Here is a 26,931-nt window from a genome sequence, read left to right as displayed (position 1 = left end):
GAAATTAAAAATTAACAAGTAAAGAATATACCACAATGTCAATGCAAATTTAACATGGTTACTTCTACAAAAGAAATTAAAATTTCACTATGTAAAACAAAATCAATACAAAGAATCACTCTCTCATGAGTTAACCTAAACTCAAATTTAAAATTATTTATACATATTCTTATTTAAAATTAGGATTACTCACAAGTAGTCTAAACTTAGGATTTCCTAAATCTTAAGAGTGATAGTGAAATATATGTGTATTTGATTAAGAAAAACAACGAATAGAAAATAAAATTTAAAGTTTAAAAAATAAATATGAAGCCACGTAATTATTATATTTGATCATTATAAACGGAAAAGAAAAGGAATGTTTTCTTATTTATTCTTGTCTTGGATATGACATAACTAACGCCTCTCTTCCTACAGATTTTGCATTTTACGTAAATTTTGATGGCCCATAAGCCCGATATTGGTTGATGTTGCATTGGCCTTTTCTATATGAACCATAGGTTCTGTACATGTGGATCAATTAATTTAGGCCCATAACCATCGTACACGTTGAAATTTATGGATCTCATTATTCTAATGTGCTAACGTAGCCCACTGATGTAATTGTGATTTGAATGAACTGCGAATTTATATGTCTTAGGCCCGATATTAACTACCGTTTATTACAATTAGATCGTAATTACCGCCCTGCAAACAGCATGTTAGCCTTCGATTCTGCGATCCGATTCCCACCACCGACACCTCTCCACCTCTCATCTCGCTGCGTCTTTGCATCAGAGGTAACAACGGTCTCTGTTGAAACCCACGTTCAAACGCTACCCCCAATCAGTGAGCAGGTAGCTTTGTCGGGTGAGCTTACAGTCTAAAGTTCTGCGAACTAATCGCCACCACCAGGCGTTCGCACCTTTCCGTTTCGCTACGCTTCTGCATCAGAGATGACACTGGGCTTACAGTTGGACCCCACCTAAAAGCTACCTCCAATCATACAGCAGGTGGATTTCAGGTGAAGGCCGGATGTGTCGGAGAAATTTGTGGCTCTCCCATTTCCATCAATCACCCGTACGCGGAGATCGTACAACACCGGCCCATCACAGCTGGCAACGACGATTAACGAGTTCCTGCTCCCTTTTAAACCATGCTTAGGTCACCTAATTAGCAAGTAATTAAATCCCGAAATAATGGTAACAAACTCTTTTTTTATCATAAATAAATAGATACTGTTGTGTCGCCGGCTTTATCGAGATCGGTACCGCTCGCTTCCCGTTCGCTCTCCGTCGGGACGGATTTGCGTGGAGATTTGGGCGAATTTTTTTGACCTCCAGATCTTCGATCCGCCCATTCGTTTGCTGGAATCGCCGGCCGCCGATCGTGAGAACCGGTGCTTGGATCTCTCTTGTCGGTGAGATCTTCTAGGATTCCTATTTGGTGGTCGAAGGCTGGTGATTTGATTGTTTTCAATCGGAGTTGTGGGCGATTGGATATTTGCATCGACTGGGTGGGCTGTAGGGAATAGTGCTTTTTTGGTTGGATCCTTTGGTTAGAGGATTTGGTACCCGATGACTCGGATTCCTTGTAATGTAGGTTTTTGGGACCTGGAATAACGAATTCTGGGGTGTTTAGATTGGCGGATTAGATAGTTCTGGTTGTATTTCGTCGCGGAGGTGAGTTGTAGGGGGATTACTGGCGATTTGCGGAAAGAGAAGGAGGATTTTCTTTTATAACTTCAGTGATTAGGAGAATTCTTTTCTGAGTTTATTATTCTGGGTCAATTTGGCTTGGATCTTCAACTATGGAGCACGTGGTGGCCGGAAAATTTAAACTTGGCAAAAAGATTGGTAGTGGTTCTTTTGGAGAGCTTTATCTCGGTATGTTATTTTCTTGGATATGTGTGCATCATTTATAAATTCCTTTCATGCCTTGCCTTCTACTTATGGTCACCCCATATTTCTTGGTTTATTTGATTCAGGTGTCAACATACAAAGCGGAGAGGAAGTGGCGGTAAAGCTTGTATGTATCATTGCTTAGCTTGAATTCAAAACATTCAAAATTTTAAATCTAGACATATGTGGCTATTTTTTTTTTTTTTAACTTGAATTTGAATCGATGATAACACTAATTTTTTTATGTGAGAAGTTACAAAGTTTTCCACGTATGACTTCTACCCTAGGTTTACATTGGCAAGTTTACCAGTTGAAACCATGTTACAGTCTATTAAATTAAGGTGTGAAGGTGGCACAATGCCTGCAACAAACGTATACATTGTTGCATAATATTTGAAACTTTTACATCCTCCATGATATTAAGCCCATTGATCTTGGATGTTACGTATTAGGTCCCATCTCCGAAAATCTAATGAGTGAAATGGTTGCTTGTTCAGTAATCAATGGAGATCAGTTTAATGTGAATTTTGTTCCTTGGTGTGTAATATGTGTTTGCAGGTTTAGCTTTTAGGAAGTTTTTAAACTTGCACCGACCACTCTGTTTTGTTTCTGAAAGTACATTAAAATTTTCTAGTTTGCTTCAGTACTGTATTCATTTGTGATTCTGATGATCTTGATCATAGTCTTGTACTTTAGTTTTGTCTTTATAGCAATCTACTTTTGCTATTCTATTTAATAACACATGAGATCTGAAAATTTACCATTTATGCTTTAATATTGGCAGGAGTCTGTGAAGGCAAAGCATCCTCAACTTCATTATGAGTCAAAGTTGTATATTCATCTCCAAGGAGGAAGTAAGTTGTTAATCTATAATTATGATTCATCTTGTTTGATTGGACATTGCCATTGATGATTTTATTTTTGTGTTTTAATCAAGCTGGAATTCCCCATCTAAAGTGGTTTGGTGTGGAAGGAGAATACAATGTCATGGTCATTGATCTTCTTGGGCCTAGCCTTGAAGACTTGTTCAACTACTGTAACCGGAGGTTTTCACTGAAATCAGTGCTAATGCTTGCTGATCAATTAGTATGTGCACCACGTTGTTACCTGTCTTCTGTAGCTCTAACCTTTCTAACGTCTAATTTTTTTATACTTTTCTTATGGGACTTTCTAGCAATGTCATAATACCTGTGTTTTTTATCTTTTTAAAGATTAACCGAGTTGAGTATATACACTCAAAGGGGTTTCTGCACCGTGATATAAAGCCAGATAACTTTCTTATGGGCCTTGGTCGTAAAGCAAATCAGGTATGTTATTGAATTACTGGAAACTTCAGTTACTAATTGCCCTTCAGACTGATAGATTGATGGCTTAGTTCTAGGAATATGTGATGATAGTTCTTTTGGACTTCAAATCATACTATGATGTTTTATTTTCTTGTTAGGTGTTGAATTTGTTCATGCAATATGGCAATGCAACTTGTGCTTACCTAAAAGTTATATTACATGCTTCTGAAGGTTAGGATAGAACATTTTTACCAAAGATATTGGCAATTGATTGACCAGTGGTTTCCTCACTATGCTCAATATGGTGCATACAAAAATATGGAATGTCAGTTATACCATACTATCCAACTTCATATTAGGCAAGTTATGAAGATCGAGGAAAACAATCTCCAATTACTGTGCAGATTGTAGTTGTACCATCATCTTATATGGCATTTAACCATTCACTTGATTATTTATATCTAGTACTTCCCTAACCAGGTATACAGTCAGAACACACAGGTAAAGATTTTCTTAACAACTCACTTGGAGTGAATAGTTCTTTAGTTTTAGGTATCTGAATGACGAAGCACTTATTTAGCATATATAATTTGTTTTATTTAAAAAATCTTTAGCATATTCCATTGATCTGTGTCCTAATTTGCTGCAACCTGGATGTTCCTGATGAGCACATTTATTACTAATCTTTGGTTGGTTGTTTTTTCATCGGAGTCCAGGGGCTGGGTCTGTGATGGTTGGCAAAATGATGATGATGGATTTGATGATGAACACAGATGCTCAGTAGCATCATCCTCCATAGGATTGGATCCCTTCGTGTATTGCTCAACAGCAATTCCTTTCTTCTCACCTTGTTCTAGTGATCCACTGTGAATCGGAGAGGTCCTATATCATTTCCAACCAACAGGCTTGATTCCCAGACATTTATTCTCTTGCATCTACTAATGGATAGAGAAAAAGGAACTGCGATATAGTGGAGATCATTATTCCAATAAGCATCCATAGTCGATGCTGTAGTTGGTTATGTTTGTTAGGTGCTATGCTTATATATAGCTTCGCTATAAGGCAGATTATGTTTATAGTATCTGATATTTCAGGCTATTGGTTGTTCCTAAAACTGATCACAGTCTGGCAAGGCTTTGGTCAACAACAACACAAAAGGTCTGAGTAGTGGGTATTTGGACTTTGGCATGGGGGCATTATCAGGGATCTTTTAATGCCAGTGTGGCAATAGTATAGAGGTGCAGGGATCTGTTTTAGTTTGTCTCAAGTTGAAATTACAGCAACCACATCAATCATTTATGTAGAGATTGAGAAACCAAATTATGAAATAATGGCTTTAGTCATGTACTCCCAGCGTTTTATGCTGTGTTCTTTGTCTTCTTCATTCTGTTTTCTTGTTTGACATTTGTTATTTACTCTCAGGTTTATATCATTGACTATGGCCTTGCAAAGAAATATAGGGATCTTCAAACTCATAAGCACATGCCGTACAGGTAATTATATCTTAGTCCTGACATGTTAATATAAAAGCTTTACCAGCCTGCAAAGAACTCATGCCTACTTATGGTAGTTTTTTAATTAACTGTTGCTGTAGTGAAAATAAGGCTAATTTCAGGATAGCATTTTAAATAAGAGAACCTTGAAAACTATTTTTTTTCCCTTTCGTAATTGATCTTTTTGTTACCACTTACTCATGAAATGAAAAGGATTTTATATGATCTAAAATATGCATCTCTCTTATCATTCAGTTTTTAACCTCAAGATGCAAACCCATAAAGGAAAGATAAAAGGGAAAATTGGAAAGAGAGTAATTAAGATTAGTTTAAATTCTTCTAAGTTTGTTACTGATCTTAAGTAAATACTGTGAACAAGAATGAAGTGCTGATGAGTCATGAATATGGGACTGCTGAATTATTTAAGTCAAGAGTAAGTGATGAATTTGGATCTGCATTTTGTATGGAATTTAATTTTGGAAGGAAACAATTTACTGTAGGAGACAATAGAAGTTGGAAAGCATAACACAGAGAAAATTTTGGCTATTAATAATTAAATTGACAGAATATTTTAAAGGCAGAGTAGTTCTTCAAAGTTCAGACCTTTGACGTTTCTATCTTTCTATAACCAATTTGCTAAGGTGGTTAATTTGGTTCTCTCTATCTTGCCCTTGTTTTATTTCTTGTTTTCTTCTGCCAAATGTGTTCGATATCATTTACAACTTCTAAAATGGGATTCTTATGCATATTCAGGAGTTGAGTTTTTGAGTCCTTGCGTTCCATATCTTTATGGACACATGTAATGTTCTTTAGCAATTGGTTATTGCTTATTAATTATGTAAGATGTTATGATCTTTACAGGGAGAATAAGAACCTAACAGGAACAGCACGTTATGCAAGTGTTAATACACATCTTGGGGTTGGTGAGTTTCTTCCACCTAATTTCACATATCATACATCTTGTGCTAACTCATATTGACATTTTCATTTCTACATGCAGAGCAAAGCCGACGAGATGATTTAGAATCTCTTGGCTATGTTCTTATGTATTTTTTAAGAGGAAGGTTAGCATCAATTTGTTGTGCTGTCTGTTACTTTCATTTATAGAATTTGATGACACTTAACATAATATGTCTGATGGTCATTCTTTACCTCAGCCTTCCTTTGCAAGGGCTTAAAGCTGGCAATAAAAAGCAGAAGTATGATAGAATTAGTGAAAAGAAAATGCTTACTCCCGTAGAGGTAACTCGGAATCTTCTTTTTATCTGTTTGATGAAGAACTTGATTATCCAGCATCTTCTATATTTTATTCGCACAATAAGGAAGACGAATGAGAAAACTTTTGGACCTTTTTTTGTGAATCAGGCACTTTGCAAGTCATATCCATCAGAATTTGTATCATACTTCCATTACTGTCGATCATTGCGATTTGAGGACAAGCCAGATTATTCCAGCAGTTCATGTCCACCGCACATCCAAGCAGTCCAAAAGATTGCAACTCGACCTGATGGAACGACATGACATGAAGATGAGCCGTGAATACAGACCATCAACATGAAGTTGCAAGCTTTGTTCATTTAGGAAGCATAGATGCCTTTAATTTCGTCAAACATAGCAACATGATGCTGGGAAAAATTATTATAACTAAATATTTTTTTTCATCTTTGTTTATGAAATTGGGTTTTTCATCAAAATATTAATTTTTTTTTATCAAAAATAAATATTAATCAGAGCAGCACGAAGAGTAGAACAATAAATCAATTAGAAAGTGAGACATCAAATTTTTACGTAAAAAACTAAATGCGAAAAAAAACATATGACCTCCACTTTAAACTTCCATTATCATTAATAATAATAACAGATTTATAATAAGTCTTCTCCAGAATAACTAGAGGATCATAATAACATCAAGAACACAGATCTTAGCTCAATAATAATATATTATCATTACCATAGATGAATTTCATGAAAGAAAAATTTTAGGTTTCATCAAGTGGGTATAGCAAAAAAGTATCTTGAAGAAGATAAACTGTAAATATGTACCGTTAATATTATAAAGCTTATTGCAAGGATTTTCACATAAAATTTGAGCTAAAACCGATAAATTTAACTGCTTAATCATTTGGCAAAAGCTTCAAAACCTTAATTTCTCTCTCCTCTTCTCTCTTGTTATTTTTTGCGCTACCACAATTCTCACCATTGACCTCTGTACGCACCCTTCTCACATCATGCAAACCATTATTTCCTTTTTTTTTTTTAATAAATTAGATTTGGACTCAATGTCCAAATCAATTAGTCCAAGCCCATCTAATATCACATTCACGACAACTATATTGGTCTCTTTTTCATTTTTTTTATTTTATTCTCGTTTTTAAAACCTACACTCTTTTTTTATGTAACCTAACTTATTACAGTGAAAACACTTGATATATCTTCTAGATTTGGATCTTCCTCTATAACCACGTAGATTTCTACTATAATTTCTTTCACGTTTTTCTTGTTTTTCAATAACAAGTATACCAGAAGAAGATTCTCTTTATTCTTTCCTTCTAGCATCTTCATTTAGTAAATTATCTTTAACCATTTTTATACTTAGAGTCTCACATGACATGGAGTTATAAATTATCACCACATACGTTTCTCAACTTTCCGATAAAGGGTTGAGAAGTAACAATCCTTGTATCTTATTATCTATATTCATTTTTTATAGCAACCGGCTTGTTTGCAAGATTCTAAAACAGACTTATATACTCAACAATGTTATTATCATCTTTATTGACAAGCCTTACGAGGAGAAAAATTCTATTTTCTATTAACTTTTTCGTAAAAAGTTTTTTAAATTTTTACCAAACAATATCAGCTCTAATTTCATCAGAAATATACTCATGTAAATTTATATTCATCCATCTTCTAATATAGACTATAACTTTTCTATGTTGAACTTCTTATTCCTTATCTTCCATAGTAGAAGGTTTTTCTTAACTTTAATGAACTTATACAAATCTTTACAATAGAGTAAATCTTTCATTATACGTATTTAAATAGAATAATTTGATGAGTTTAATTTAATCATATCGCTTGACTCTTTCATTTCAATCACAAGAAAAATTAGCATAAAAAAAAATGATGCTCTAATACCACTTATTGGAAAAAACTATTATAGTAGAATAATTTTTTTCTCTCTTTTTTATCAAAATATATTCCTAATCAAAATAACAACTTATTACCAAAAGTAAATATTAACCAGAGCAGTATAAACAATATAACAATGAATCAATCACAAAGTGAGACATTGAATTTTACATAGAAAACCCAATATGGGAAAATCCATAGGACTGTAGTCCACTTCAAATATTCACTATCACCAATACTGATAATATGTTTATAATAAGTTTTATCCAAAATAATTAGAGGATCATAATAACATAAAAAATATAGATCTTGACTCAACAATAACATAACATCATCACCACAATGAAAGAAAAATTTTAGGTCTCACTAGGTATAACAAAAATGTATATCATATACGATAAATCATAGATTGGTATGTTAAGATTATAGAGCTTATTGCCAAAATTTTTTATATAAAATTTGGACTTAAATCGATAAAGTTTAGCTGTTTGATCATCTAGCAAAACCTCGTAACCTTAATTTTCTCTCTTTGGTTCATTTTCTGTGCATCCAAATTTACCATCGTTAGCACGCCTTTATTCGCAGCCTTCTTATGTTGTGCATGCCACTATTTTTTTTTTTTTAATAAATCAGATTTGGGCTCAAATACCAAATCAAATGGTCCAAGCCCACCTATGGGCTGGACCCAACACATGGTCTACAAAGAAATGATGGAAAGATTTCTTTAGACGAGGAAGAATGTGATATGGTGTCAGAGTGGGTGTATGAAACAATTCCAAAACATTCATAGAAGATTAATCTCGAACATAAATCGTCAAAAACGACCTTCGATCATTTAGGAAAGAAGAAATTCTTCCAATTTTTATGACTGCAATATGGTTTACAAGATCTTGCATTAAGCTTTGTTTGCTACAGCTACTCAGAGCCGCTAAAATGATACTGATATAGAGACCTTTATTTCGTATGCAAGTGCTTAAGCGTAATGACGTCGAGCAGTAACTCACTCCTGCAGAAAATTCTAGTATGGATAGCAGTCATAGGAACGTACAACTTCAATCAAACAGCAACGCGTTGGACAAGTAACAGAGTGATACGGTCTTTCATGGTAGTGTTGGAGTGGGTATATGAGTCGATTTATAATTGTATACGTCTGCCATGGATCGTAACAAGTTAATTAATCTTCCGAGCAAAAGGCATGGGGACTGCAGTTGGATCGAGACATTCCTTGTTCACATCCTTCCATGCATCTTGGACCAACACCTGCAGCTTCTTGCATGCCTCATTTGCATCCGTGCTTTACTGTTTTCATGTAGCATTCTACTGTGGAAGCAGTGTGTCCTCTTTCTTGCTCCAGCTGCAACGTCACCGACACGGCTAACTATTTAGTCATTGTCATTTTGTAAAGGGCAATCCTCGATTCAATAACTTGTGTTACTAATCCTATTTAACTTGTGGGATAAGGAAATCTATCATAGTCATTTAAATTAGGGGTTTTGTGATAGAATTTGACATATGTATGGCTAGTTGTATTCAGGTTTTGGTAAAATTTGCGAGTACCAATATTTCATCATCTCAAACCACACCACTTGTTCACTAAAATGACTTTTTTTTAATAAGTAAAATTATATTAGCTAAACTGTAAAATTACAAGGAAATCACTGTCGACCTGAACAAAAAAAAAAAAACTACTCAATTAAAAGGGCTAATCTCTCTCCAAATAAATACAATATGAGTGAAATGTTCACTAAAATGACTAATTAATTATCAACATGATGGACTTAAAATGTTGATGAGTTAACCCTATGATAACAAAAAATATCTCTCATTTTTGTTGCAAGTTCGCTACGGATGATGATAACGACTATTTGGTTTCTCTAAATACAAGTCCATATCAAGTATGAGTTGATGATTTTGCATTAATTACTAGAATAAACCAGAGACAGTATTAGAAAAGAGAAAAAACTTACATGGAGAGGCTTTTAAGCTCCTCGCGATGAAGCGATTGGACTAGATTGGAATCTAGCTTGGCGCAAGCTCTAATAACACATCATTTTGTGCTGCATCCTCTTGGTAGATGGAGAAGTAGTTTCTTGTCAAGAGCCTTCTCGTACTTCGAAATAGAGGTGTCTCAAGGGAAAGACACACTTTCATCGATCACTTAACATAGAGGTAAGTATACGTCTTGTGAAAGAAATGACTTCGTCAAGTATTGTCTCTCCATGTGTTCCAAGGTAGGCTGCGTTGTATAAACTTAATAGTCCCTCCACATCACCCTTCAAGTCAGACATGAAACTTCCTGCCTCATCTTTAAACTTGTTAAAAGCATCTGCAGTACGAAGCTGTGTATTCACGTCTACCACAGACTATTTGGTGAATTATAACAGAAATCTTGTCTACCACGAACTATTTAGTAACAATAGTTGCTCAAGCCTCTTTAAGTCAATTTTGCAGATCTTGTCATCAAAATGATTAATCGATCCGGCGTCAAACTTCATTTTGGATTGCCAAACCAAATGTAACTAAAGCTAGTCTAACGTGACATTGATTTCTTTCATCATATAGGACTGTTCAGTGCTTATATGTTCTTACACTCTCAAAGATTGAAGAACACTACCTGGAGATATGTTATATCCATGTTGTCTAAGTAGTCGATATTGAAGAGCGGCCTCGTAGAGACAATGGGTGTTAAAATCTGCATCATAAACTTTTCTTAATGCTTGGCTTATCTCTTTCTCAAAATGATAGTCCACTCCAAGATTTGGATGGCATCGATCAATTGCATGGTCTGCATTAAACACTGTAGTTCTGCAGCATGCTCTTTATCGGCTCCCGTATGTCTCTTGATATTTCCTTCATCCATGCATGATTGTCCTGCGTCAATTTGCAGCGTAGAATGATAAAACAAATGCAGGTATTCCCGACCATATGAAGCAATCGGCCCACTTCTTGCAGATAGGCCGAATTATGTTTGATTTTAATAGATGCACAGAATTTGCTCAGCTAGCAAGTTGTGCACATTGCATTTTCACAACTTGTGGAATTGTGAGAGAGAGGAAGCCCTCATGGTTCGGTGTTTATAGGGGTTGAGCAATTGCCGTAATTATGTTATTATTGCATGGCTGTCAAATCTGGCATCAGGATCAACATAGAAGGTTGTCTGCTGTGACATATGCTTGCATCTCAAATTATCTAATTCACGTCCAATAAAATGCTATTGACAATTTATTTTGAGCATGGGCAAATCCAAAAGCGTGTGCCATTTTGTCAAAAAATAATTATTTTTTATTCGCATCAATCACCAGGAAAAATTTTGTTCGTGACTCGTGACCTCTCTCTATGGCTTCCCTCTCACAAAGATGTTGCTGTTGAACATGTATATTTGGCAAGGAAAACTCTTCTTCTTCTTCTTCTTCTTCTTCTGATCTTAGTAACTATTTGGTTGTACATGTATTTTCTCATGCCACTTGTCTCATTGCCATATCTGTCTCCTTTCCTCACTTGCAGATCTATTTCAATGCAATATTGGGTTCAAATAATTAGTGGACAATGGTATCTGAAAAAGAGTGGTAACTCAGGATATATAATCTTAAATAAACGCTGCACGAATTATTTTGAACCATTAAGCAAGAAACATATGTATATACGTAAATGTAGAGCCTCTATAACAACACGACTTGCATAGATTTCACTAGCTAGAGCTTCCCATGGGTATCACATTGCACTTTAATATACATAATATGTTTTTCCAGAAAAATTAGAAACTATATTGTTTCAAAAAATGGTTACAATTATTATCCTTAGCATCAGAGGAAAAGTAGTAAGATCAGAAGGGAAGTCCTCCCTCCCTCCAAAAACCATCCACCTTATGAGTCCGAGCATTATTTGCTAGTCAATTTACTGAGTGATTTGTCACCCTAAATTCATATATCACTTTAAACTCCTCAAACATACTTAGGAATCTAAAATATTTTCAGTAAAATTTTAAAAAAAATCTTGAATATTCTCATTTTACTTTTCATATTAGATAATATGATTGATGAAAGTTATATGAGTGCATGGTAACACGATCAAATTCGAATAGAATGAACATAAAGTTATTGTTTAATAACTACAAAACGAAAAATTTAAAACCCAACTATCATTCGTGTTCACAATCCTGTTACCACTCCCAAGCAACATAATGTACCCAAATCTAAGATGCTTAATTGAAGATAAAAAAAACTTCCAAGTCTAGCTAGTCTTTCGAAAATGTTAGCCTTGAAACATAAAAGTGATAGTCAACATATAAGAGATGACAAACTTCTTATCATGATATAAGGGTTATGACCTTCTCAAAAGTTTTCTCCAAATCAATTTTTGTCATGATATAAGGGTTATGACCTTTAGAATAAAAAAAAGAGTGGCAAGCTCCTGAGACATAAGAACATTATCACAGAAACAAACTATTCCATATAAATCATAGAAGGGAGAATAGTTTTCAAACAGTTGGCAGGGACTTTAACAAAGATACGATAGTTCACATTAAATAAAGAAATATGTTTGGAATACTTAATTTCATGTAGAGAAAAGTCCAATCATGAAATCATTTAATAGCCATAGATACAAAATCCTTAATGATTATTTCTCATTTTTTTTATAAAACTTGATAGTAAAAAACCTTCTTTTACCCTTGTCAATAGATCTCTTAAGACCCCAAAAATTTCATCCATAGAAAAGGATTTAATAATGGAATTTCTATCACTATTGAAAAGCACATTAAGGGAAGGCCTGGAAGAAATACCAAGAGACATAAAATGAGAATCATTTCAAAAATTGATGAAAAGAGAAAAAAAGCATCTCTAAAATATGACTAATGAAATTATTCCATCTACAAATAGAAATAAGGTTGTGATAATACGTAAAATTGTCCCTCTATTTAGTGTTAATCTGCCTAAGAAGAGTTCCATACTATTTGGGTAAGACAAATAGAAGGAGATGCTGGTTTTGACTCAAAGAAGAATTGGCCTCATCCCTCTTGAGGGACACAATCTCTGGCGTGGTAAACAGGAGAGATCCAAGTCCACCCAAATAATATTTGTTCCGATAAGAAATCTCACCCCTAACCCCACCAAGGTTTTGAGAAAACAAGACAAGGGCATCAAAAGGACTAAACAAAAATTTCAAAGACTGATTAATGATATGCTTGACCTCCTCATAATCATTCTAAAAATTTTGATATTTAACGAAATCTTTTTTATAAGAAGCATGACTAGAGTATTGGATATGAACAACAATTTCAATTTTACAAAATACATGGGCCCAATTTCACTTGTGCCTATCAAATTGGATCAAAATAGTGATTCAATTCAATTGAACCAAATCCATTCAATTTCCTATCTCACGTTACAATTTCAACTCTATCCGACACAACAACTTCAAGAGCCTTTCTCAAGTGGGCAAGCACTAGGTCAACACGAACTTAAATAGAGTAATTATCATTTAGCTAAACCAACGAGACTTAACCAACAACTTGCAAATTGCTTTGAACTATTAAGCAAGCATTTATTTCTCCATGGATAATATTGGTTTGATCTTCCCGCCATTACAGTAAACATTCATTACACGTGCAGCTTTTAGTTTATAAAAGCTTAAATATATTTCAGGATAAAGGATTAATAAAAGGAGTAAGCATCCTCATACAATCAAATTGGAATAGGAAGTACGAGTAACAAAGAGATAAAGTACTTCATCTTCGTAGAGGAGTTGGTGTATCCATCGACTTGCTTATATATATTTTCCACCATTCGTGAAAAATTAACAGTCCTTTCAAGTAAAGCAATGGGGAATAGAGTTGGATTGAGGCACTCTTCATTTATATCCTTCCATGCATCTTCAACTAGATCTTGGAGCTTCTGACAAGCCACTTGCACATTTGTTCCGTGCTCTTTCATGTAGCATTGGATTGTGGAGGCAACATGTGCCCTAGTTTGTTCCAACTGCAAATTTCATGAAAAAAGAAAATGAATGATCTACAAATTGAATTCTGAGGGATCTTTTCAGGATTTACATGTTCCTCATATTAAAACAAATTATTAGACTACTATCGATAACAAGTTGTAGATGAGAGGAATTTAGGAATCTACAGATGAGATTTTTCGTTTGTACTATATTTGGTAATATATTAAGAACAATGTTTATATGATAAAAATAGAGTAGATTGTGAAGTAATGTCATCCATGATACGACAAATTATTGCAGAAGCTCGGATAATCTTTGGGAAACTAGTAATCCACTCAAATGCCTCCTTAGTTGCTATTTCTCCCATTCCAACAAAAGAAGCACATTCGAGCATAGGATACGCTGCACTGATTAGAGAAACACGTAGATGTTCTTCCAAAGTTGGCACGTAATGTTGATCTCTCCATTTGGATTCCTCAAAATAAGCTTTAGATAAATCTTTCATCTGTACCTAAGTAAAACAAAACCATTTCTTAATATTCGTATTGTATGAGTAGCATCTACGAGTTGGACAATCTAAGTTCAATAATATCGCATCTGAAATGCTTATTCTTTGTATTGGCCATTAGTGGATTTGTTTATTGCTTATGTAATGCTAATTAATAAAAGTGAAAATAAGAAGAACCTTTTAATCTCATCACTCACCGCTTCCTTGAGATATGTTATGTGATATTTCTCACCGAAAGCCAATAAATCTTCAAACTCTTCAAAGGTGTGGATTAACTTTAGATAATAATCCTTCATCTACTCTGGTAATTGATGAACAACCTTCCCGTCCCATCTGCATATGTATTAGTTTCACCATCTTTAAAAAAATAGAACATAAACATACATGTTGTTATTTTGCTATACGCAATGACTAAAACTATTATGTGATATTTTATTTCATTATATGATATTATTAGTGACACTTTTTGTTATCATCTGTTGAGCCATGATAGTCCATGTATATGAGATTTACGAACCTTTGAATTGCCTCAGTTAGTCGTTGACTCTCCTCCAATGTCCTATAAACATCATATATGTCATCCAAAATTAAAGTAAGGGCAATCACTTTGGTTATTATCACTCGTGCACGAGAATAGCAGGGTTCAAAGTATACTCCCAGGATCGAGAAGTAGCATTCCACCAATCGATCTCGAGCAAAACTAAGATTTTTTGAGAGGGCTAATTCATTCCACCACCGTTCACAAATCAAAATAGCATTACATATCAATTTAAGTTTGGTGGGAGGAGGAACCAATCTCAGCAATTAGCCTGCACTTGTTTACATTTGCAATTTGATTGTATCTTTTTTCTTTATGAAAATCCAGAAGAAATATGGCTCCAAGGAATTCAGAAGTGAGGAGGAGCTTACTTGGTGATGTTCTCAAGTTCCTCGTGATGAAGAGACTACAACAAATTGTAGTCCAACTTTGCAAGCTCCTGGGTGGCATCTTCTTGGCATCATTCTTCTACAGAGAGTTGTCTCGAGGTGGAGAGACACTTGCGTTGTTAATGGTGGTTTAAGATGGCTTCATCAAGAATGATCTCACCATGAATCCCAAGATAGGCTGCGTTGTACAAGCTTAGTAGTCCCTTCACATCACTGCCCAACGTAGACATGAAACTCGCTCCCTCAGCTTTGAACTTGTTAAAGGCATCTGCAGAAAAACAAAATATTTTTTGTTTTGAGAAAAAAAAAACATAAAGCCATATTATCAAAATAAATTCGCTGTTCTAAATGATTATGTGATAATCAAAATAATGACTTTTGTGAGTGATTTTTATGTTTATTTTACCAAAGAAAATATTTTTGGTACTGTCAACATCTATGATTGAATTAAATAAAAGATGATAAAAAAAAAGATCGTATTGTTTTGGACCACACCTACAAATACTGCTTTATTTGAAGGAATTAAGCATATTACTTGGGGACACATAATATCCTTGTTGTCAATATCAGCATCATGGATTTGACTTAATGCTTCGATTATTCCCTTTTGAAAGTGATAATCCAATCCAAGAAGCTGGATTGAATCAATCAGTTCCATGGTCTGCAGCCGATCAGTAGTATCATTGAACATGCTCTTTACTTGCCCCCTCAGCTCTTCGGCTCTTTATTTCATCCTTGCATCACACCTCTGCTTCATCCTTGAATATATATATATATATATATATATATATATATATATATATATGTGTGTGTGTGTGTGTGTGTGTGTTCATTTTACTGCAGCCTTCAGTTTCCAAAGGCTTAAATATATTTTAGAATAAATTAACATATTGCAATTCAAACTATTAAATATGGATTTATATCCATACATTCCTTAAACAAGAGATCCTATAGCAAACTAATATAGATAGACTTTCCTAATGATTTATTGGCTAACACAAGAAACTTAAATTTACTGACTCTTCCAACAATACTTTAATATCTTTAACAATAACAATACTATCGATCATTTTGCTGATCGAGATTCAGACCATAGGATTGATAGGAGTACATGATCAAATCTCAATAGGATGCACCAGTAACAAAGAAATATTGTCTCTAGTATAAGTAGACGAGTTGGTGTATCCATCAATATCCTTGTAAATATCATTAAATAGGCATAGAAAATTGACTATCCTTTCAAGCAAAGGCATGGATACTGCAGTCGGATTGAGGCACTCTTCGTTTACATCTTTCCATGCGTCTTCAACCAAAACTTGGAGATTCTCGCATGCCACATGCTCATTTGTACCAAACTCTTTCATGTAGCATTGGATTGTGGAGGCAACATGTTCCCTGGTTTGCTCCAGCTGCAAGTTTCACAACATAAAAAAGCATGGAACTCTAAATATTTGAAAGTAATAAACTTAGATTTGCAGTATCTTCTGGAGTTGAAATCATTTTGTCTTGGGAGCAATATCCTCATGCATGGAGTTTTGTAGGATTAGGAGTTCAAATAAAACTATAGGTTAGTGCATAATTATAGGTTAGTTCAAATAAAGTTATATTATTTAGTTTTACCTCTTCTCCCTTCCAATCTTTATATTATCCTTTCCTGTGATTATATTATTAAGTTTTACATTGTCTACCGTACATAACATCAGGTTGCAAACTGTCGTTTAATAAACTCCTAAAAATTATAGTTCTTTGTTTTGTTTCAGAATTTTTTCTCTTTAAATTTTGTGGTGTTTATATAAGAAAATATTATATATTTTATTTTGTAAGATCAATAAGTATGTTAAATAAGGTTTTCAAAATTCAAAATTAATAATAAGTTACCTCATGTGAAACGAAGTCATTGACGATACGAGCAATTAATGCAGAAGCCTTGACGATCTTAGGGAAACTAGCAACCCACTCGAATGCCTCCTTTGTTGCTACTTCCCCCATTCCAACAAAACAAGCACAAACAAGCATAGGATAGGCTGAACTGATGAGCGAGATTTGCAGATGTTCTTCTAATTTTGGCACATACTGTTTGACAGCCCATTTGTTTTCCTCGAGATAGGATCTTGATAAACCTTTCATCTATGATAAAGGTGAGGAAACGGTGATATTGTGTAAGAAATAAGAAGCCAAAAAACACTTGAAGTATAGCACGACTTGGAATTTGTAGAGTAGATAAAAAATGAAATGTGCAATCAGATTTTTCTTGTTTACCAAATATTAATTCATTACATTAGTCTAAATTGAAATCCATTAAAATAAAAAAAATTACCGCTTCCTTAAGATAAAATAAACGATACTTCTCACTGGGTGCTAGCAAATTTTCGAATTCCTCAAAGGTATGGATTAGGTTTAGAAAATAGCCCTTCATATACTCTGGTAGCTGATGAACAGCCTTGGCATCCCACCTACATATGAATTAGCTTTATCCACAAAGAATCAAACTATTATGCCATATCTGTCATGGCACCCGCTGTTCTAATCAATTGAGATAAGATATCTCATTCCCGACAATAATAAAACAAAAAACGCTATCCAATAACAAGAGATATCCAAACCTTTGAATTGCTTGAGTGAGTAGTTGACTCTCCTCCAATGTGCTATAGAGATCATAGATATCATCCAAGATAGAAGTCATGGCCATCACCTTGGTGGTAATCACTCGTGCACGAGAATAGTGAGGTTCAAAGTACACCGCAAGTATCCAATAATAACATTCCACCACCCGATCTCGTGCAAAACTTAGATTTTTGGTGAGGAATAAATCATTCCACCATCTTCAATGCAATCCACAAACCACAATGTTGTTGCCAATCCAAACATCGATAAAAAAAGATGAACACAATCAAACTTTTCTACAATAACAGTGTTCTACGTATTCAAGTGTACTCAACCTGAACTCTCAATCAATCTAACTGTGGGAAAGAACTTACATGGAGATGCTCTTAATCTCGTCGCGATGAAGACATTGCAGTAGATTGAGGTCAAGCTTTGCCAGCTCTAGTAAGGCATCATTTTGTGTCGCACACTCTTGGTAGATGGAGATGTAATTTCGTGCCAAGAGCCTTTTCATTCTTCTACAGAGAGGACTCTCAAGGAAGAGTCTCACTTGCGTTGCTAATGGTGGTGTGAGATCACTTAACATGGACGCAAGCTGGTCCCTTGTAAAAGAAATAGCTTCATTGAGTATGGTCTCCTCATGTATCCGTAGATAAGCCGCATTGTATAAGCTTAAAAGTCCCTTTGGATCATCCTTCATGGTGGACAATAAATTTCCTTCCTCATCTTTGAACTTGTTAAAAACATCTGTTGATTCATAAAGTTTTGAGAAAACACATAAAGTGGTTTTATTTTATTTACTTTATTGTAACAATTTCACAAAAAATGACCCTTTGATTCTCTTGAAATCAAACATAGTAATTTTATCTCTATAATATTTCAAATATAGGTCAAATATAAATCATGGTATACGCCAAAGATGGTTTCAATAGGAACTTTCAGTGACAAATGCGTATTATCTGATTGCAAGGTCATGAAAAGGAAAACAGTTACTATACTAGTAAGGCAGCAACAATTATAGATGATGTATATATATATATACATATATATACATACATATATATATATACATACATATATATACATACATATATATATATACATACATATATATATATACATATATATATACATATACATATATATATACATATATATATACATATACATATATATATACATATATATATATACATATACATATATATACATATATATATACATATACATATATATATACATATATATATGTATATATACATATACATACATATATATACATATACATAGATATATATATATATATACATATATATATATATATACAAATATATATACATATATATATATATGTATATATATGTTGTTAGAAGCCATCGGATTGGATTTGTCAGTGACTTCTTTTTTGATGGGCTGATTAAGTTGTTCTCCTAAAACAAAAATCCTTCATCATATCTAATAAACAAATCGATTTACTTCTGCAAACATAATATTTCTATGCTTGAATTAAACACATGGCGAACACAAAATTATAGAGAAAACATACAAATACATCTACTCCAAGGAAACGTCAGAGCATATTACCAGGGGTCACATGATACCCTTGTTGTCTCAGCAGGCGAAACCGGAGAGCAGTCTCGTAGAGACCATGACAGTTCAAATCGGCATCATGGACTCGTTTTAATGCTTCACTTATTTCTTTGTCGAAGTGATAACTCAATCCAAGAAGCTGGATTGAATCGACCAAGTCCATAGTTTGCAAGATGTCGGTAGTGTCCTTGAACATGCTTCTTACCTGCTCCATCAGTTCTGCAGCTCTCTCTTGCATCCTTGTATCGCACTCCTGCATCCTCCATAGCAATTAATTGTTCAACCAACAAAACCAAAAGACAGTAGCAACCGCACAATTTTCATGTTAATGAAACATTAACACCATTCGTTCTCGGAGAGTTTCTTGCTTAAAACTTAGAACATAAGTGAGATATATGTGTATATACATGCCTGTGTACCGGGGGAGGACTGGGCCTGTAAGATAAAGTAATCACCCCAAACGGTGGGATGGTAGCTTGCAGACTTGCGAATCACCACTTCATCACCTGGAAAGTGTGGCTGCGAAATCATGTTCTCCATTCTGATCTGGATGCAAGTGATGAGAGGATGGCGAGAGCCTGCAGCCTTGTGTAGCAATTTATAGAGTCTCGAATCTGGTTTGGTTCCGTAAGTAACACGTTTTATGAGAAGAAGATAACGAATGGGCCATCAGGGACTGTACGCTCCTGTTTGCTTGCCTTATGTTTTAGCTTATCCATCATCTTTAATTGACGTCCGACAGAATATCTTGCAAGTGGTATGATTAGTTTTGAATCCAATAATATAGGAAAAAGACGAGATACAATTAGTTTTGCATCCATCATCCTTGCTCTCACTCTCGTAATGGAAACTATAAATCATGTATATAATCGTATATTAACTTAAGTTTTGTTACAAACTCTAAATAGTGTCAAACTCATCCGTCTACTCACTCTCAAACTATAAATATAGTTGAACTTTCAACATTTCTTCCATGTGTGTATCAATCGAACTCTCTTTTAATTTAAAGGGCTAAATTTCTTTCAAAATCTATCTACATGTTCTTGTGGGAGTGATCCACTCATATGAGTTGGTCCATTTTGGGATGTTTCATCTTTATTCAACCATTAAACCTCCACTTTGATTAGTTCAAAAAATAATTCTCGTTTTATTCGCATCAATCACCAAGTAAGTTTCTCTTCGTGCCTCGTGACTTCTCTAGATGGCTTCCCTCCCACAAAGATGCTGTCGCCACACCAATTGCCATGTTCAATGTCAGGATTTTGTCCCCTGACATAGTTATTTGTATATTTAATCACAATGCGCCGCATGCAAGGGTATATAAAATAATTAATTAAAAAAATAACACCACATAATATAACGAAAAAATAAAACACAAAAGGGTTCATTCTAGAGAAGGTGTTTCAGTGGCAACAGCCTGGTCTTGTTCGCAATCCATAGGGTCAGGCTCTATAAAGAAATAAATCTATCACTCTCTATATGTCTGCTACAGCTACAGTTTGGACTTAATGTCAGCTACAGCTGCAGTTTTGTTTTTTTTTCTGAAAGAGGAAATGAATTAGCGCTTCAAGAAAGAGAGTTACAGCTGCTAGGCAAGGCTGTCGCATCAGCCTTCCAAGAAAAGATGATTGTGAGCAGAAGTGTTGAGTTGTGTGGGGGATGAACCTGATCTCAACAACCTTCAGCCTCATCCGAAGGGTAGTATTATCGAAGACAACTGAATCGGAGCATAGCCATATCTTGCTTAAGCCCTCCTCCTCTGTAAAATTTAGGGCTTCAAGAATTGCTAATCCATGATCTATTATCATGGTGAAGGGTCTATGATCTATGATCATGGTGGCATTGATATTTTTGGGAATGAGGGTTTTCTCCCAACGGGGTGAAATGTAGTAATCATTGTGAAAGCTAGATAATGCCTAATGAATCAGGACTTTTAATTCATTCTAGAACTAAAATTTGACAATGAAACTGTTTGGTCCGAGACTTTTGGTGAGGCCTATTGGTTGGGAGCAACAATAATCTCATCCAATGAGAATGGTTTATGAAGGCTGATATGATTAGTAGAGAAAATACTTGGATATTAGGACAAGTCTGCCATTAGAGAGGACAGACGTGTTAATAGAAGTCCAAAGGTTGGTGTACCAACAAGAAGCAAAAGAAGAGAGAATCAGTGTTTGACTTCATTCCAGTCATGGTTAATAATATGGTGGATAGAGTTCCTCTCCTTCTTGAGGTTGAAAATTTTATCGTGGATAGAATTCCTCATCTCCTTGAGGTTGAATATTTTATGAAAAATTTAGAGTTGAGTAACGAAGTTGTCTGTTTAGGATTATGCGCTTATTACATAGTAAAGTGAGTTTAGACCCTTCCTGAGAGAGGGAAAGAGAGGCATCCTTGGCTTCAAGAGTAGTGATCTCTTGGGAGTTAGATTTTATGAGGTTTTCCGCCTTGTTGTAATAATGATGTCAGCTATATTATGGTTTGGTGACTAAAAAATAGTCTTTTTTTATGTCGGCGCTAAAATATTTCCATTCTTTGATCATCAAAACTGTCTTTGATACGTGTAGATATAGTACTGCCAAGTTGGATTGAAATAAATGGTGACAACAAAGTCCAAATTATCTGTCAGACAAGGTAAAAATACAATTATCAGGATAAAACATACAAATTCAGCTACTTAAGGAAATGAACATGTTACCGGGGAGACATGTTGGTTCAGCCTATATGTGGGCGGGCTTGGGCAATTGGGCCTATTAAACCGAAATCGAAAGAAAGGACAAAAGGGACAAAAGATGAGGGTAACAAAATTAGAGTGCATCGTGCAGCGTGCGCATGTGTGCAGGTGTATGTGTAGTGCGGCGGCGTGCAGAGAAAAGAGAGAGAGAAACAAAGAGAGAAAGTAAAGTATTTGAGTTTTCTGCTTGACGATCGGTGGTCAAACGTTGTCAGTTTGGGCCCAAATTTTATGTGAAGAATCCTCGTAGCAAACTCTACAATCCTAACAGTGTAATCTATATTTTACCCTCTCTAAGATACTTTTTTGTTATATCCACTTTGTGAGACTTAGAATTCTCTTACGAGGAGATCTATGATCTTGATGTTATTGTGATTCTCTGATTATTCTAGAGAATATCGATGTAAATATGTTATCATTACTATTGATAGTGGAAGTTTGAGGTGGACTACGGTCCTATGATTTTTCCCACATTGGGTTTTTCACATTAAAATATTTGGTCTTACTGTGTGATTGATTATTTGCTCTATTGTTTATGTTGTGCTGGTTGATATTTTCATTTGGATATCAAGTTGATATTTTGATGAGGAACCCATTTTGATACACAAAGAGGGAAAAGAATATTCCGCTTTAACAAGTTTTTTCCCCATAAGTGGTATCAGAGCAACAGGTTGTTTGGTGCTAATTTTTCTTATGTGATTGAAATGGAGCAGGCAGGTGGTATGATTAAATTGAACTTATCAAATTATTCTACTTGGAGGCGTCTGATGGAAGGTTTGCTATATTACAAAGATTTGTATAAGCCTATCAAGGTTAAAGATAAACCTTCTACTATGGACGATAAAGAATGAGAAGTTCAATATAGAAAAGTCATTGCCTATATTAGAAGATGGTTGGATATAAACTTGCATGAGCATATTTCAGATGAAACCAGAGCTGATGTTGTTTGACAAATGTTAGAAAATCTCTTTGCGAAAAAGACAGTGGGAAATAGAATTTTTCTCCTCAGAAGGTTTGCAAATTTGAAGTATAAGGATGGTGGTAACATTGTTGAGCACATAAGCCTATTTCAGAGTCTTGCAAACAAGTTGGTTGCTATGAAAATGAATATAGATGATGAGATACAAGGATTATTACTTCTCAGCTCTTTACCAGAAAGTTGGGAAACGTATGTGGTGACTATTTGCAACTCCACACCAGAGGGAACTCTAACTATAGATATGGTTAAAGATAATTTGCTAAATTAAGATGCCAGAAGGAAAGAACATGGTGAATCTTCTTCTGGGGCATTTGTTACTGAAAAACAAGAAAGACGTGGAAGAAGTCATAGTAGAAATCCACATGGATATAGAGGAAGATCCAATGCCAGGTCACATAAAGAAAGAGTATAGGTTTTAGAAGTGAGAACAGAATGAAATGAAGAAAAATGAGAAAGAGACCAATACAGTTGCTGCTGAAGGTAATATCACTATTGTTTGTGATGAAGGTTGTGTTAGTCTTGTAGCTCAGGACAGTAATTAGGTAATTGACTCTGGTGCTTCATTTCGTGTTACTTCTCATGGTGATTTCTTTAGATCTTACACTGCTGGTGATTTTGGTAATGTTAGAATGGGAAACAGTGGTACATCTAAGATTGTGGATATTGAAGATATTTGCTTGGAGACCAGTATTGGGAGCAAATTGATACTCAAAGATTTAAGACATGTTCCAGATATTCGTCTTAACTTAATATCTACAGGTAGACTTGATGATGATAACTTTGCATACTATTTTGGTGAAAGCAAATGGAAACTCACTAAAGGTTATCTGATTGTGGCAAGAGGAATTAAACTTAACTCTTTTTATGTCATGGAAGCTAAGCTATACAAAGGAGAGATTAATGCAATTCAAAAAGGTGAAAGTATAGATCTTTGGCATAAGAGGCTTGGACATATCAGCGAGAAGGGACTTCAAACTCTTGCTAGAAAGCAGTTCTTACCAGAGTTGCAAGGTACATCTCTTAAATCTTGTGATCATTGCTTAGTTGGAAAAACACATAGAGTTGCATTTCAGACATATCCATCATCTAGAAGATCAGATGTTATTGATTTAGTTCATACTGATGTTTGTACTATGCAAACTAGAACTCTTGGAGGTGCTCTTTATTTTGTTACTTTTATTGATGACCAATCTAGAAAAGTGTGGGCTTTTGCTTTCACATCTAAAGACCAAGTACTCGATGTTTTCAAGGAGTTTTATGTTAGTGTTGAAATAGAAACTGGCAAAAAACTAAAGTGTATTCGATCAGATAATGGTGACGAGTACAGGGATCATTTTGAGAATTATTGTAGGTTCCATGGTATCAGGTTTGAGAAAACAATTCCTAAAACTCCTCAACAGAACGGTGTGGCAGAAAGGATGAACAGAACCATTGAAAAAATGATTAGGTGTATGCTTTCCCACGCCAAGTTACCAAAGTCATTTTGGGGGAGGCTATGAGAACTACAGTTGATCCGATAAACCTTTCTCCATCAGTTCCTCTGAAAGGTGATGTTCTAGAGAGAGTATGGAGAGGAAAAGATATATCTTATAACCATTTGAGAGTCTTTGGGTGTAAAACATTTGTTCATATTCTCAAAGATGAGAGGTCCAAGCTTGATAATAAGGCAAAAACATGTATCTTCTTAGGATATAGTCATGAAGAGTTTGGGTACAGATTATAGGATCCAGTGAATAAGAAGATTATTAGAAGTAGAGATGTTGTGTTTCTTGAAGACCAATTGTTTGATGATGGTGATAATATTGAGAAGCCAGAAACCTCTGTTTATATTCCTTGGAGTTTGGGCCCAGTTCCTTCACCTGTAGTTCATGATGATCATGGGGGAGATGAACAAGAAGATTGTGATGAGAATACCAGTAATAATACACCTACAGTTGATGATGCTGAACCAACTGAACATGCACCTCCACCACCGATTGAGATTTTATTGAGAAGATCCACTAGAGAGCGACAACCCTCTACCAGATATCCTCCACATGAGTATGTTATGCGTACTGACGGGGGAGAGCTAGAAACTTATCAAAAAGCTATTTTACATGAGAATAAGAGTGAGTGGGTTAAAGCCATGCAAGAAGAGATGAGATCCTTGCTTGAGAACCACACCTATAACTTAGTAAGATTGCCTAAAGAGAAGAAAGCTCTTAAGAATAAGTGGGTTTACAAATTGAAGACTGAAAATAATATCTCACAACAAAGATACAAGGCACGACTAGTTGTGAAAGGATTCAGTCAGAAGAAAGGTATTGACTTTGAAGAAATATTTTCTCCAATTGTGAAAATGTCTTCTATCCGAGTTGTTCTTTGTTTGGCTGCCCGCTTGAATTTAGAAGTTGAGCAACTTGATGTAAAAACAACATTTCTTCATGGTGACTTAGAAGAAGAAATTTACATGGAGCAACCAAAAAGTTTCAAAGTCAAGGGAAAAGAAAATCTAGTGTGTAAGTTTAAGAAAAGCTTATATGGACTCAAACAGACACCTAAATAGTGGTACAAGAAGTTTGATTCATTTATGATAAGCCAAGGGTATGATAGAACCACATCTGATCATTGTGTATTTATGAAGAAATTTTCAGATGATGATTTTTTTATTTTACTGCTATATGTTGATGATATGCTGATTGTTGGTCATGATGTTGGAAAAATTGGAAAGCTTAAAAGAGAGCTAAGTAAGTCTTTTGCCATGAAAGACTTGGGATCAATGAAACAAATACTTGGCATGAAGATTCTTTGTGATAAGAAGAAAAGACAGATTTGGCTATCTCAGGAGACTTATATTGAAAAGGTTCTTGAAATATTCAACATAAGTAAAGCCAAAGCAGTTTGTTCTCCAGGTCATTTCAAGCTTAGTTCGAAACAATGTCCTACAAGTGAGAAAGATAAAAAAGAAATGTCCAGAGTGCCTTACTCATCTGCAGTAGGCAGTTTGATATATGCTATGATTTGTATTAGGCCAGATATAGCTCATGCAGTTGGAGTTGTCAGCCGATTTCTCTCAAATCCTGGAAAGGAACATTGGACAGCAGTGAAATGGGAATTAAGATATCTAAGAGGTACTTCTAGGTTATGTTTAAGTTTTGGTAATGATGAACCTGTGTTAGAAGGGTACACAGATGCAAACATGGCAGGTGATACTGATTCCAAGAAGTCTACTTCATAATTCTTGATGACATTTGCAAGAGGAGCAGTCTCTTAGTAGTCTAAGTTATAGAAGTGTGTTGCTCTATCAACCACAGTAGCAGAATACATAGCAATTACTGAAGCCTGCAAGAAAGCTTTATGGATGAAAAAATTTCTACAGGAATTGGGCTTGAAACAGGAAGAATATACTATTTACTATGACAGTCAGAGTGCCATTCAACTCTCCAAGAATTCAACATATCATTTTATATCCAAGCATATTGATGTGAGATATCACTGGATTCTTGATGTGCTTGAGTTGAAAGAATTACAGTTGGAAAAAGTGCATACCAATGAGAATGTTTCAGATATGTTGACTAAGTCTTTGCCTAAAGAGAAGTTTGAAGCATGTAGGCAAAGAGCGGGCTTAGTACAATTGGAGGGGGAGAATTGTTGGGTCTAACCCATATGTGGGCTTGGACAATTGGGCCTATTGAGCCCAAATCACTAATTGAAAGAAAGGGCAAAAGGGGCAAAAGGTGAGGGTAGTAGTGCATCGTGCAACGTGCGCGTGTGTGCAGGTGTACGTCTAGTGCGACGACGTGTAGAGAAAAAGAGGAGAGAGAAAGTAAAGTTTTTGAGTTTTCTGCTTGATGATCGGTGGCCAAACGTTGTCAGTTTTAG

General features: G+C 35.0%; 2 protein-coding genes across 3 annotated transcripts; one reads left to right on the top strand and one right to left on the bottom strand.

Annotated features, from left to right (window-relative positions):
- Positions 1–1,220: 1,220 nt before the first annotated feature.
- On the top strand, positions 1,221–6,320 carry LOC135679184 (casein kinase 1-like). The gene is made up of 10 exons (XM_065192666.1): positions 1,221–1,865; positions 1,967–2,007; positions 2,665–2,734; positions 2,818–2,966; positions 3,092–3,187; positions 4,589–4,659; positions 5,521–5,582; positions 5,660–5,723; positions 5,817–5,901; positions 6,025–6,320. The coding sequence occupies exons 1-10, from the start codon at positions 1,790–1,792 to the stop codon at positions 6,178–6,180; spliced, it is 870 nt and encodes a 289-aa protein (XP_065048738.1). The 5' UTR covers positions 1,221–1,789; the 3' UTR covers positions 6,181–6,320.
- Positions 6,321–13,311: 6,991 nt separating this feature from the next.
- On the bottom strand, positions 13,312–19,929 carry LOC103975085 (alpha-humulene synthase-like). Of its 2 annotated transcripts, XR_010515173.1 has the most exons (10): positions 19,769–19,929; positions 19,352–19,610; positions 18,142–18,514; positions 17,767–17,985; positions 17,481–17,616; positions 17,042–17,290; positions 16,402–16,572; positions 15,146–15,433; positions 14,434–14,569; positions 13,312–14,239 (listed from the first exon to the last, which is right to left on the bottom strand). XR_010515173.1 is itself a non-coding variant. In XM_065192665.1 (7 exons), the coding sequence occupies exons 1-7, from the start codon at positions 19,895–19,897 to the stop codon at positions 16,279–16,281; spliced, it is 1,659 nt and encodes a 552-aa protein (XP_065048737.1). In that variant the 5' UTR covers positions 19,898–19,929; the 3' UTR covers positions 16,157–16,278. The 2 variants fall into 2 exon arrangements, 1 of the variants encoding a protein (XP_065048737.1); XM_065192665.1 differs by lacking the exons at positions 13,312–14,239; positions 14,434–14,569; positions 15,146–15,433 and having other exon boundaries at positions 16,157–16,572.
- Between the last annotated feature and the right edge of the window lie 7,002 nt (positions 19,930–26,931).

Source organism: Musa acuminata, chromosome BXJ1-7 (genome assembly GCF_036884655.1).
Source record: "Musa acuminata AAA Group cultivar baxijiao chromosome BXJ1-7, Cavendish_Baxijiao_AAA, whole genome shotgun sequence".
In the NCBI taxonomy this organism is placed as follows: Eukaryota; Viridiplantae; Streptophyta; class Magnoliopsida; order Zingiberales; family Musaceae; genus Musa; species Musa acuminata.
Note: the sequence above shows the minus strand (reverse complement) of the source record. Positions and strands in the feature narration are given on the sequence as shown.

What these genes read in the sequence shown, in the direction of transcription:
- LOC135679184 (XM_065192666.1), top strand. Translation starts at nt 1,790, where the DNA reads ATGGAGCACGTGGTGGCCGGAAAATTTAAACTTGGCAAAAAGATTGGT. An exon ending in CATAAGCACATGCCGTACAG is followed by an intron (nt 4,660 to 5,520) that starts GTAATTATATCT and finishes TGATCTTTACAG; the next exon opens with GGAGAATAAGAACCTAACAG. An exon ending in TAATACACATCTTGGGGTTG is followed by an intron (nt 5,583 to 5,659) that starts GTGAGTTTCTTC and finishes TTCTACATGCAG; the next exon opens with AGCAAAGCCGACGAGATGAT.
- LOC103975085 (XM_065192665.1), bottom strand. Translation starts at nt 19,897, where the DNA reads ATGGAGAACATGATTTCGCAGCCACACTTTCCAGGTGATGAAGTGGTG. An exon ending in AGGGTATCATGTGACCCCTG is followed by an intron (nt 18,515 to 19,351) that starts GTAATATGCTCT and finishes ATGAATCAACAG; the next exon opens with ATGTTTTTAACAAGTTCAAA. An exon ending in TATTTTATCTTAAGGAAGCG is followed by an intron (nt 17,291 to 17,480) that starts GTAATTTTTTTT and finishes CCTTTATCATAG; the next exon opens with ATGAAAGGTTTATCAAGATC.